Source organism: Zingiber officinale, chromosome 9A (assembly GCF_018446385.1).
Source record: "Zingiber officinale cultivar Zhangliang chromosome 9A, Zo_v1.1, whole genome shotgun sequence".
Taxonomy (NCBI): domain Eukaryota; kingdom Viridiplantae; phylum Streptophyta; class Magnoliopsida; order Zingiberales; family Zingiberaceae; genus Zingiber; species Zingiber officinale.
Window position 1 is genome coordinate 26944699 of NC_056002.1, and position 12799 is coordinate 26957497.

General features: G+C 34.7%; 2 protein-coding genes across 2 annotated transcripts in view; both read right to left on the reverse strand.

The window, feature by feature from the left end:
- Positions 1–906: 906 nt before the first annotated feature.
- On the reverse strand, positions 907–5385 carry LOC122020422 (DNA polymerase epsilon subunit B-like). The gene is made up of 13 exons (XM_042578345.1): positions 4818–5385; positions 4540–4717; positions 4241–4394; positions 4009–4140; positions 3238–3315; positions 2594–2698; positions 2447–2527; positions 2235–2365; positions 1999–2093; positions 1756–1855; positions 1477–1591; positions 1278–1388; positions 907–1207 (listed from the first exon to the last, which is right to left on the reverse strand). The coding sequence occupies exons 1-13, from the start codon at positions 4984–4986 to the stop codon at positions 1061–1063; spliced, it is 1596 nt and encodes a 531-aa protein (XP_042434279.1). The 5' UTR covers positions 4987–5385; the 3' UTR covers positions 907–1060.
- A 2537-nt stretch (positions 5386–7922) lies between these two features.
- The window catches only part of LOC122018892 (protein MICRORCHIDIA 7-like), a 34654-nt gene continuing 29777 nt past the window's right edge, over positions 7923–12799 (reverse strand). The window contains exons 17-20 of the mRNA XM_042576351.1: positions 9923–10029; positions 9768–9843; positions 8633–8755; positions 7923–8278 (exon numbers count right to left, since the gene is read on the reverse strand). Coding sequence (XP_042432285.1) covers positions 8228–8278; positions 8633–8755; positions 9768–9843; positions 9923–10029 — 357 coding nt within the window. The 3' untranslated portion in view covers positions 7923–8227. The remainder of the gene's footprint in view (positions 8279–8632; positions 8756–9767; positions 9844–9922; positions 10030–12799) is intronic.

The following is a 12799-nucleotide window of genomic DNA, read 5'->3' on the forward strand; positions in this document are numbered from 1 at the left end:
TTAAAAGGGCACCCCTTTAATATTTTTATCCCGAAAATACCTCTTAATCCAACATTATTGTATAAGTCACTAAATAGCTACTACAACATATAAAAGCTATCGAGTAGTTGGTACAATGTGTTTAGAGTGAGTATATAATTTAAAATTTATACCGTATAGAAGTTTTCTAGTAGCTACTATAATATATTTAGGGTCAGTTTAGGGTTTAGGATTCAGTATCTCCTAACATTATTATATCAAAATACTATTTATCAATTTGGTCAAAATTATTTAAATTTTATCAAAATCATTTTAAAACATCGTCAACCATAAATCATAAACTCACTCTAAACATGTTTAATAACAACTAGATAATTTCTATATGTTATAGCAACTACTCGGTAGCTTTTGCATGATATAAACTCTAAATCTTAAATTCAATTTAAACACATTATGATAGTTATTTGATGACTTCTATATGTTGTAACAACACCTAATAGTTTTTACACATTGTAATAGCTATCTATGCTACCCTAATAATACTGAATTAAAGAGATATTGTTGAAATAAAATCATTGAAGGGGATCCATTTGATTTGTTTTTAAAAAAATTACTATGTTTCTCTTAATTTGAGACTAAAGACTCATTTGATGTTTCTTCTTAATTTGGGACTTCTTTTTCATTTTTGCCCTATATATTGCTGAAGGTCAATTAAAATTTATATCTAAATTTATAAAAAAAAAATATTTTTCATATAAAAAGTTTAATCAATTAAATATATTATTATTTCACAAAGCCATAAGAAAGATTTTCTCACAAAGTATTTCACCAGTTCAAAACCATTTCGTGAGTAAACAAATAATTTAAACAGGTTGCAACACATGGAGTGATTTTAAGTTTTCACCTCTTAGATGCATATCAGATCGATATCTTGAACAGTGGCGCATGCATATCTCAAGATTATAGTTCGAAAAATTTTACACTCCCACTTCCACAAATCCCTTGCTTTCTCATTGACAGGATATATCTTGTTCATTTGTCTATTACAGATCCTCAACCAGTAGAAGTCGAAGCGTAGTCCCTAACCATCCAAGGCAGACAACTCGACCTCCTGAGTGCACGGGCGATATACCGCAAAGGAATTGTCGCTAGAGAAAGAACCCGGATTGACACAAGTAATTCCAGTATATTTGAAGGATTTCTGCTCACTTTTGTCCGCCAAGACTATCTGTGAAACAACATGTTTTTTATGTTTCAGAATTGGCAAAGACACTTCTATCGATAAAAAGTCTTCATACCATATGGGGAGTTGGATATAGCCTCAGACAGTGATCATAGTTCCAAATGATAGGTTGCACAGTCAAAGGCAAGGGGCAAAGGTGACTTTGATGAGTGATAGTCACTACCAGCTGGAAGGACACGGGAAAAAAAAATCAAGTGAGCATTGGAAATTCGACGAATAAAATGATTATCTTATACATAGATAATATAACTCACATGCTCGAAGTGATCATTTGTTTCCTCTGTTGGTGGTGGAATTAAAGAAGCCCTACGCATTCTGTAAAGCAGATCTTGCCGGAAAAATACAATTTCTTGGGTGTAAAATTTGACTCTGTAAATTGCAAGATGAGTGATAACATATATTATTTAACAATAGAAAATCAGTCCATGCATGAGGGAATGTTGTATTATCTGAATCCGACTATGATATTATGGTGAAATTGTCCATATTAAAGATATATATATGATTAAGAAAATTTATTAGTAACTGTTTACCTGCAGGGGTTGCTTGAAAAAATAGCATTTGGAATGTGTTTTTGAAATTCTTCAGTGAGATACTTAGGCAAAGCACACCTGGGAAGTACTTTGGATGAACCTAAATCATAAGATTAAATCAATTTGATAGTGAAATATTCTAGAATAGCATTAGATTAGCATTTATGTTGCACATAATTTGAGATGGATAACATGTAAGTCCAACAAGTTGATTCTGAATGACCAACTTTAGAATTACAGTACCTGCATCATCAGGACCTGGGATAAGTAAAAATTTGCTTTGTTCTTTAAGCCTTGGGTGAGATGCAATCATTTCCCCAAGCTTCCCAAACTGCATTCTGCATTTTTTTTACGAAGTTATTTTCACTGTCATTTGCTTTCTTTAGCAAAGATAGCTCGGCTTGCTAAATCATGTAATTATCAAAAATTCAATGGCATATTCCCTTTAATAGTGCATTTGAAATAGTATAGCGGCTAACCTGAGGTTTGAATAAGAATGAAAAGCAAAGTGGCATGGCCGTGAGCAGAAATTCCCCATCAAGATAAACAGATAAGGAACCACCTCAACACCCTCATAAGCATCAAAGACCACGGCGAGTTTCTCCATAGTCTTTTTCATCAAACAAAGTTATCATTTTGAGTAATATTTTTACCCAATTAGATTGGGGGAACCGGGGCCTAATGAGTGTACCTCTTCATTGTCCAACCAAACATCTGATAGGATCACAAGCATGTGATTCACTGCCGCCTTCTCCATCTCTAATAGCTTGGACTGTTCAACATAGAACACATTTGTCAAACATTGACAACAATATGGAAACAGTGCAGAGATGCATACCCTTTCGTCATTTGATAGCACTCCTCCACCAAAGAAATCAAGACCCATGAGTAATTTTAATGACACTTCTCTATCCTCTAATGGTGGAAATCCACATGTATTAACCTACAACCCACACAAAAGATATGAGGTTTAATTTTTTTCATGGAAATGTGATATGAATTTAACATGGTCATAAAGCTGAATTATCCAAGAGTTTGTTCCTATTCTGGTTTCATATTAAAAATGTTAGTGTTTCTCAAAGACTAGGGTGAAAATGATTGAAACTGTTTGCAACAAGAAGGCAGTCGAACGCTTCTTTCGATTTAGTTCATATATAAAAAAGTCAAGTTAAAAAATGAATTTTCTTTCATCAGTACTTTAACCTATTATCATATTAGTCACGATTGCAAATATTATAGAAAAAATTGTTCCTAGTACAGAACTACCAAAAAAAATGGCCATGGTCTGCGTTCCATAAATTAATTGGTAAGATTGACAAAATATCAGCAAGTCTCCATTGTTTATGAGCTTGAATAACCATTATGCGATAAGTTTATAAGTTATGCTCTTCTTCTAACTGAAGTTATGATGTTGCACGGACTTTACTTTTAAAATAACACTATAAGACTAATATATAGATAAAGAAATTAAGAAACCTTGACCTGAAAAATTCCATTAGGAAGTAATTCTCCCTCTGCAACAATGACAGTGTTTTCAACAAGGAATCCTGCTGTGATTTTGTAATATATATTAAGGAAAGCCACCTAATATTAACCTTCCTATTTTCTATATCCTTTATGCCCATAAGAATAGCAAGAACAATATAAAAATAAATAAATAGCAATTTGAATGGCTTGTTGGTTATGGAACATCACGCTTATAAATCCTATACCCTAAAAGGCATTCCAATTGGTGCTCAACATATAAAATCTTAACAGTAAGCAAAAGTTATGAGTATTTGGCATTCATCCTATGTAAAAGTAATTAAATATCAAACTGAAAGCAACTTTTCTAGATAAAAACACCATTTTATGTATTCACAACTACATGTGGCAATTTCAAGCCTTTCTGTTCTTGTTCTATATTTTTAAATAATAATAATTATTATTATAACAATAAAAAAAGTCTTCCATCCAAGGACAATGGCTGAGCGTTCACAAGTGGGCAATTTAGTTGTTTGGTAAACTCAATAATCCAATTGCCTTCATTTGGTAGGCTTTCATGAAAGTCATGATCAATCAGGGTTCTACTTGCATACATGGCTTGTTCACGTACTAAAATCCCTAAAGGGTGACTAAACTTGGATCTCCTCAAGTGATATAAGACAACTTTCAACCAATAATCTTGTATGATAAAAAAGACAGTCTTCACTGCATCAGAAATTAAAACAATTTATGTGAAAATAAACGATATATAAGCTGCATAAAGGATATTGAATTTGATAAATCAATCGGCACAGCAGCAGCCAGATCTTCCAAGTAGAATTGGCCTTCTTCCAATTGGGAGATCACCCCCATGATCCATCTTCTTCCAGTGCATCCAATCAGTGACTGGATGGAAGTAATCTGCAAATAAATAATGAGGCAACTGTTAGATAGTGGTGTACATCATACTGTCATGCATCTGCTATATATCATTCCTGAAATTTTTAGGGGAAAGCAGTACCTCACAGCTCTCAGATTCAGTCATTTCAGTAGCAAAAACAGGTCTTGAGAAGTACTTATCACGAGAGATCCTCTGAAACAAAAGCTGGTATCTATCCCTGTACAGGGCAGCTTTATCGACAGCATCACCATGGATAGGCAGCTTACCAGTGTGTCTAGAAATAAATCAAAAGACAAATTGTTGAATTATCTTAGAAGCCAAAACATCAAATAAACCAAAGTAATCAGAAACTTGTTGATCAAAATAAAAAGAAAAGGGAGAATTAGGAATAAAACAGAGAAATGTTTGAAGTCGCATACTCATAGAAGACCTTCTTGATGCCATCATAATGAAATCGATGGATGTGGAATACATCAATAACCCGGAGGACAGCATGGTCACTAGTGCTTCTGGCACTATTATCAGGGGCAGCATGCGCCTCTAACAGAGAGGCAACCACATCATGTATCACCTCACGATCCAAAATTGACGAATGCACTGGGAATTTCAATTCAGTTCAGAACAAGAAAATGAGAGGGAAATTGAGGGTGTAAAAAAAAATTTTATAAAAAAAAAACAGAAGATTGAAGCAACCCACAAGATTTGTTGTACATCTCATCAATAAGGAGGTCAAGAGCCTCATCTTCGTCATTCGGAAAATGAGCAAGGTAAGCAAGGACCTCCTCCATGGCATCAACCTTGAAGGTGAAGCCACGGAGCTTGAATTTGTGTTGAACCTTCTTCCGAGTTCTACCAGAGACCACCATATTGAATCTCTCTCTCTCCCTATGTTATGGTTCGTCGGAACGGCCGGAACAGGCGTTCCGGAACGGGAACGCCTCACGCCGTTCCAAAGTTCAGGTAAATAACGTGGCTTGCTCTGAAACGCCGTTCTCGGACGTTATAACGGTAAAAGAACGAATCGGAGCGGCCGGAACGGAACGGATCGGAAGTGATTACCTCCGGATGAATCGTACAACGAAGTCGGAGGCACACCAGCGTGGCCTGATCGGGCAGCTCGCCTGTCGAAGAAGACAGCGACGGCGGCGGCGGCGGCGGCAGCGGCGGCGGTTTAGGGTTTCGGCGCGTGAGACGTGAGAGAAGGCGGTAGACTTTTGACTCAAGACTCAATGTGCTATTTTGAAGCATGCTGATATATAATTAGATGAGTTTTCAATTAGATGCTGATATATATTTAGATGAGTACCGTCTTAAATGAGGAGAGGATGTTCAAATGAGTACCGTCTTAAATGAGGAGGGGATTTTTAAAGGTTTGAATACCTTTGAACACCTTTTTTTTTAATGTATTATTTTATTTTTAAATTATAAAATTTTTAATATTATTTAAAAAATTAATAAAATAGATGAATAAGTAAATAATAGAGCCAATAAATAATGAGGATTAATGTTAAAAAGAGTAAAAGAGATATATTATTATAATGATTACGTGCCAATGGATTCCATATTTTTTGATGAGATGATGAATATTATAATAAATTAACATTCCGAATGCTCTTAACACTCTAAATGTACAAATCTTCTAAAACGACTAGAGTTTATGAGGGATTTAGGATTACAAGCAAACAATAAGGTAAAATCAATAGTAAAGAACATAATTAAGAGCAGAAGAAAAGTCAGACCCACTGCAAAGAGATTAATAGGTTATTTTGGGAAGGTAAAGTGAGAAATAAAAATTAAATATATAAAGTTTTTTAAGAAAATAAAATAATTAAATAATAAAATTATTATTAATAATTTTAGTAGATGAAAATGTATAGAATAAATAAATATAATTTATCTATAATTTTTAAAATTTAAAATAAATTTATATATATTTTCATAGAACAATTCCAAGAGAATTTTAAAAAGTTTATTTAGAATGTCTAATTTAAGTTAACCATAAAATTGGAATAAATTTATTGTGAGATTACTTTCCCCTTCTTTGCACTCCAATTTCCCCCTTCCTTACCCTCCAATTTGGAAGTAATAAATTTCGCCAATTCTCCTCCCTCTCCTTAACTCGCTGCATAAAGGATCAATTCTACTTTTCCTCTTATTTACCTTTCCCTCTCCTTCCCTCACCTCCTCCCAAACAGAGGCTTTATAGAGAAGAAATAGGTTTCGTCTACTGCTCACAGTGGCGGACAATCAGACGGTGTGGCTGGACAGGCGGCGACGGAAGTTGCAGTAGTGGCTGCCAGAGACCATGTGCGGGATCGGGTCGATCAGATGGCTGCGCGCGGCTACCAATGAGCAACCGCAACCGATGGCTCACCAGCGATGACCGTGGAACGCGGCTAGGTCACGAGCAGCAACTACGGGGCGGCAGCGTGCAATTCCCGAACAACTACAAGTAGCGACAACGAGCACACGACGCAGGGCAACTGAGAGAGAGCTCCAGAGAAATCGCAGGGACGGCGCCGCGCCGGAGCAGGAAAAAGTTTCAAAATTAGTGTTTTTAGGCATCATTGAATTTCAACCCAAGTTTTCTTTTAACATAAAATAAAAATATTTTTTAAACCAAAAAAGTGAAATATTGTTATTAAGATTCTCATAAATCCTCTCCTGTCATTTTTTTTTTCTAACAATGATGGCTAAAAAGTGTTCGATATAAAGAAATTAAAAACATTGTTAATAATAATATTAACAATGTAACTAAATAATTTATTATTTAAAAAATATCATTTTAATAAAAATAATATTGTTAATAGAAACTAGGGCGGTAAATAAATAAAAAAGATAAATTTTGAGTTGTTCAAATCTGTATAATAAAATAATCATGTTAAGTCAAACCAAAATGAATCAAATTGTTAAAATAATTATTTATGATTTATTTTTTATAATTTAATCCAAACTTAACTAAGCTTGGTTTTTCTTATTTATTCATTTTAAAAGATAAATATTAATTTAGAAACTTTGTTCATGAATACATTCTTCCCAATTCGTATTAATTTATAAACAAGGGCAAAGTATATATATATATATATATATATATATATATATATATATATATATATATATATATATATATATATATATATATATATATATATATATATATATATATTCAAATTTATTCATTTAATTTAATAAAATTTTTATATTTAATTAATCTATATATATATATATATATATATATTCAAATTTATTCATTTAATTTAATAAAATTTTTATATTAATTAATCTTAGATACATTAAATGAATATAAATAAACTCTTGTAGAACCATATTCCTACTACTTTCTGTTCCCTCTCTTGTAAAGCCTAGTCCACTTTTTTTTAAGAACAAAGAATGGTCCACGATGCAATTACAAATTACGATCACACTTCGGACCTAATTAATTGTGATCTCTTTTTGGATTTACCTACCCACCTAAATTATAATTTGAATCGGGATCGATAACCAAAAGTAACCTCTCGTTCAACACTCAACAGCTCGGTCATCCACTCACCGCCAGCAACCTCCGATCAACCATACGGATCCAAATTATAACATAGATGAGAAGGTGAATCCAAAAAGAAATCACAATTAATTACAACCGAATCAGTCACAATCCCGCCGCAATTATATTATAGATCACCCTGATCCATAAAAAGTAGACCAGAGAATCCTTCTCTTGCTCTCTCCTGCGACAGACGAAGACAAACCATATTCCTACTACTTTGCGCTACCTGAGCGGATTAGGAGCCCAATGAAAGAAAACTTGGTACACAAACTTTGTAAACTTTTTTCTGTTGGGAACTGTACTACTGATGTTTAAGTTCAAAGAAAATTACATGACAAATATTACTAAGGAACCCCAGGATGTGTTGAAAATGGCCATCTGAGTCAGGCTGCGACGATGGCTACTTTCCTGATGTGTTAGTAGTTACAAGTTGCTCGACGAACGGTTGTGTTGGTAAGTTGCTCGACGAACGGCTGTGTTGGTCTTGAAGCTACTGAGAAATGCTCGTGCAGAATAAGATAGAGTCATCGTTAGCCGTCTGCATCTTAGCATTTGTGACTGTTTTAACTCTTGCTCCTCTTCTCCATCAACTCTTGTATAGTTCGAGAGGCATCCTTCAGATAAGAGTCGAATATGAAAGATGATCGTTTGAGATAAAAAGAAATTTGGCAGATAAAAAAATAGTCAAACTACTCTTTTATCATCAAAATAAAATTAACTAAATATGACCAAAGAGAGTTTTTGTCATTGAGATAAGGCCAACAAGGCCCTATTTATAGAAATTCAGAGTAAAAAAGGAATCCAGTTTACCTTTCAAACATTGTTTTCATCAAAAATTGCTGGCAAAATATAAAGCGGAACAATGGCAACCAAAACATATTATTATTATGAATAGTGTAAAAAATTAACGTAAAAAAAAAACCGAACACAATGGAAAACATGTTAAAGGTTGAATTGTTTCCTCTCACCTTTAATTTGTTTCTCAAATTCTCTTCTTCTTTTAGTCGCCCGTTTCTTTCTTCTGCAAATACGTCAATCAAAGCATCTTGTTCTTTGTTTGCCTCTTCCAACTTTTGTTTTGCTACTTCCAGCTGGTATAAGATTCAAGCAAAAGCCTCTTAGCCTTGGGGAAAGCCACACAAATAAGCTAAATGAAGATAGGTACAACAAAAATCTGAATATATACAGGAACCTATAACCAGATAAATATAGATATTATTAGAATGACGGGGGATTTTATTTAGCACGGTCCATGCAGAAATAACTCACAAGATTTTTATTAAAATTTAGTATCTTAGAAGAGGTTTTGGAGTCCTTTATAAAGATTGAAAAGACTTATTTTCAAAAATTAATCTATTCCCTAAACAATTAGTGAATATATGACTAATCCCTAAATAACTTGTTATCATAAAATATAAATTGCCTACTTCAAAATAAAAGCTTATGATTTCAAAAAAAATTTATAAAATTTTAACTTCCACCCCACCTATGGATAAGGCTTGATTGTTGTAGTATCGAGTAACTTATCTTCTAAGTGCAATGCATATGGTTGGTGTATGAAGGGCTATGTATATTTATTAGAAATTACTGATGCTTCATGAATCATGGTTCACAATTATGGTTACTAGACTGAAAATTGATAATAATACATATATATCATAAAAATCCCCATAGCAAGCACACTAACTACACGCAGGCTTTCTTTTAATTTGACAAGAGGAATCACAAACAGATGAAATTGTACGTCCAGATCCTAAATATAGATCCTCCCAACACTATATTATTGAAGCCCTTTTGTGTGGTGCATATACATGATGTTAAGATTACTTTGAACGCCCAGAAGAAACTGTAATTGTAGTTCACTTGTTTAAGAAAATTTAAATCATTCCAATGTAACAAGTAGCATGTTTGGTTCAACCGATAATACAGAATTGAATTGGCCCAGGGTTTAAGGAAAATCCATCAATTTCTGTTCTTTTAGATGCATTTATGATGAATAGTATCTACTCCCTAAGCATATATCATCCATTCGCATCCATATCAGGCAATTATTTCAATTTGCAGTGCAACAAAAGCATGTAATTTAAAAAAGGATGGTCATACCTTCTCCTGTAAGGATTTATTACGGTCCCTCTCTTCCTGCAATTCCTGAGATGCTGATTCTTCCATCTTTTTTATTCTAAAAGATGACTTACTGGAATTAATTTATGACAACAAAAACATCCCAAGACTGATAAACTATTGATATTTAGTTATACCTTTTCTTGAGTTCCTCATTTTCATCTTTTAGTTGCTTAATAATAGAGTTCTCAATATTTAGCTCATTTTGGACAGTGACGGTAGGGGACAACACCCGTTCAACAGACTGTAAGTGAAAAGAAAAAAAAAAAAATCAGTTTTTTCATACAACTTTATGAAACTATTTAGTAAGGATGTTGCACAGGTTTATAGAAATCTTTTATATATATATATTCTAGGTTATTAAGAAGAAAATGAAACAACTCAATAATCTAAGGATGAGCAGCAAAAGATCAGACTTTGATATATCATGGAACTATTATTGTCTGCTAAAAAGATGTGAATAAATTCATTAAAGAAAGGCAGTTCAATGAACTAGAAACAGAAAGAACAAATTCACTGTAACATTTAACTTGACTGAAACATGAGATCTTGCAGGAAGGGGAACACAACACTGAAATTGCCCAAGGATTCTCCTTCTCTCTTTAAGTATATGTCAAAGGAATTATAGAAATTCATTTCTATCTTATTTGATGGTCCTTCAATTGGAAGAAGAGCATTTATAGAAATTAAAAATGGAGCAGCCTATAATTAGTTGCCAAATTCAAAACAAAATTGAAGGAAATTCCTGATATTTCACTCTTTCATTAACTCAAAATTACCAAAGGGCTAAGCAGCTAAAATATTGTCATCCCCATTGTGATGGTAAATGCATTGAGCTTATAAAAAATTTAGGTGTAGTTGGGTTCGGTCTCATACTATATATGTTTAGGATTTTATTATGTCTAGATATACTAATATATACCCATGCATGTAATGGTTATCATATATGATGTGTTACAATATTTCTTTCTTTAAATTCTGCATAGTATTAGAACCCTCTTCTATCATTATGTTTTTCCATAGGGGGAGGCCACCAGCGCCACTGGCAATGACTTCCCCTTGTCTCATCATCCACTCTCCTCCCCTTGTCCTATGTCTTCTGCTTTGGGTACGATCACTTCTCCATGCCAACTCCTAAAGTGCAACCACCCACTCACCTATATTCCACCATGCAAAACCCAGCCTCAACTTGTCATCCATGTGATGTGTTGCCTACGCACACACCTCTGCCTGTGTGCCATCCATGATACTTAACTGCGGCACCTCGAGATATCTGCCACCACCTGCTAAATGTGTAAGCCTGGATCCTGATTTGCCACGTCTAATTGGCACAAGTGGGCATCCTTTATGTTGTGTTTGTGTTGGTGTAGCTGTCTTTGTCCACCATCCACATCTACCAACAACACCAGCATCCCACATCAAGTGCTGTCCTCTATGAACATCTCTGTCTGCTTCTTCCTCCTGCAGCTGCAGATCCAATGAAGCTACTGATCTCCCACTTCTTCTCTAGCAACAGAGAAGATCCAGTATCATCATTCTTGCACTTGATACTAGGTTCCATGTCTCTTTCCATCACTTCCTCACATGTGATGCCAGTGGAGCCAAGATAGTGCCACTCTCTATTCCAGCAACATGGCTAGCTGCACCTGTCAGTAGTGCCTCACCCTTTTACTTGGTCTACAGATTTCCAAGATATGGGCCTTTGTCTCTTTTGGAACTAGATTTCTCTCTACTTATTTTTATAGTTGGCAGCAAAAGGTGAAACACGCCCTTCTAGAGTGGCCCCCCAGTATATGGAAGGGAGGTAAATCATAGGGGGTTTCGCCCGGCAACATCATCACATACAAGGAGGGGTTGAGGCAATCAGCAAGGCATTCCGCACCCGTTGCGAATCAATCCCAGGCCTATTGGCAGCAACACTCTTACATGAACCAACTGCGCCAACCCGTGGGGACTACGTATTTTTATAGTTGCATCCATTGGAGATAGTCAGTGGAGGATTGATTAGCGTTGGCTCACATGGAAAGGCAAAGCATCCTCTGGCCATGACTTATCAATGCCTCTAGATTCACTTCACGTAGTATCGCTTTCAGCCACTTTTACGGTCAGCCACCACATACGATGTTGATCCTCTTGTCTTCTCTGTAGTGAACTCTCTCTTGATTAAAGATACCGTATACATATTCATCTTATGATGCTCCCTAATCAAAACCTTTTCCTTGTTAATCCAATCCCTCAGTTTTGCCCTTGTTAATCCTAGCTATTGGATCATATCTTGGAATGCTTTAGAATCTAATATCGAGTTGGGCCATTTCAGTAAATTATCAAAATTTGATACCAATTGACAACAATAATCTCTCATGTATCACATGTGTCGATCATGTTAAAAGTACCATGTCATGCCAACTCAATACCGCTTTGGCATGCTAGTGACACGCATCAAGAGAATTCCAAGTAATATTTCTTATTTTTTTATAATTTATATCTACACAACACAACGTCAAAATTGTGCCATTCTAGATGGATAAAAGATCCAACATGAATTGTTTTAAATATTCTAGATGAATAAAAAGTCCATTATGAAGGGGAGCCTTGGCGCAATGGTAAAGTTATTGCTTTGTGACCAAACGGATCCGAATCCTAGAAACAGCTTCTTGCAAAAAACAGGATAAGGCTGCGTACAATGGATCCTTTCCCGGGATCCCATATGACGGGAGCTTCGTGCACCGGGCTGTCCTTTTTTTTAATAAAAAGTCCATTATGGAACATTATTTTAAATCGTTCCAGATGGATAAAAAGTGCAGCATTAAATGTGATTTTAAATCACTCCAGATAGATACAAAGTCCAGTAAGGAATATTATTTTAAATCTTACTCTTAACTATATAGTTATAATCTCTTCTTCTTTTGTTTCATCTTCTTCCTTCCACTTACAATTCGCCATTAGCATCATACACAGCATGTCAACACAAAACCCAAATCAAATTATTCCAATCAGAGACAAAAACAATAGCA

Coding starts and splice junctions, on each gene's coding strand:
- LOC122020422 (XM_042578345.1), bottom strand. CDS start 4,986: ATGGTGGTCTCTGGTAGAACTCGGAAGAAGGTTCAACACAAATTCAAG. Junction 4,141..4,240: donor CTGAATCTGAGAGCTGTGAG/GTACTGCTTTCC, acceptor ATTTATTTGCAG/ATTACTTCCATCCAGTCACT. Junction 1,389..1,476: donor CAAATGATCACTTCGAGCAT/GTGAGTTATATT, acceptor GTGTCCTTCCAG/CTGGTAGTGACTATCACTCA.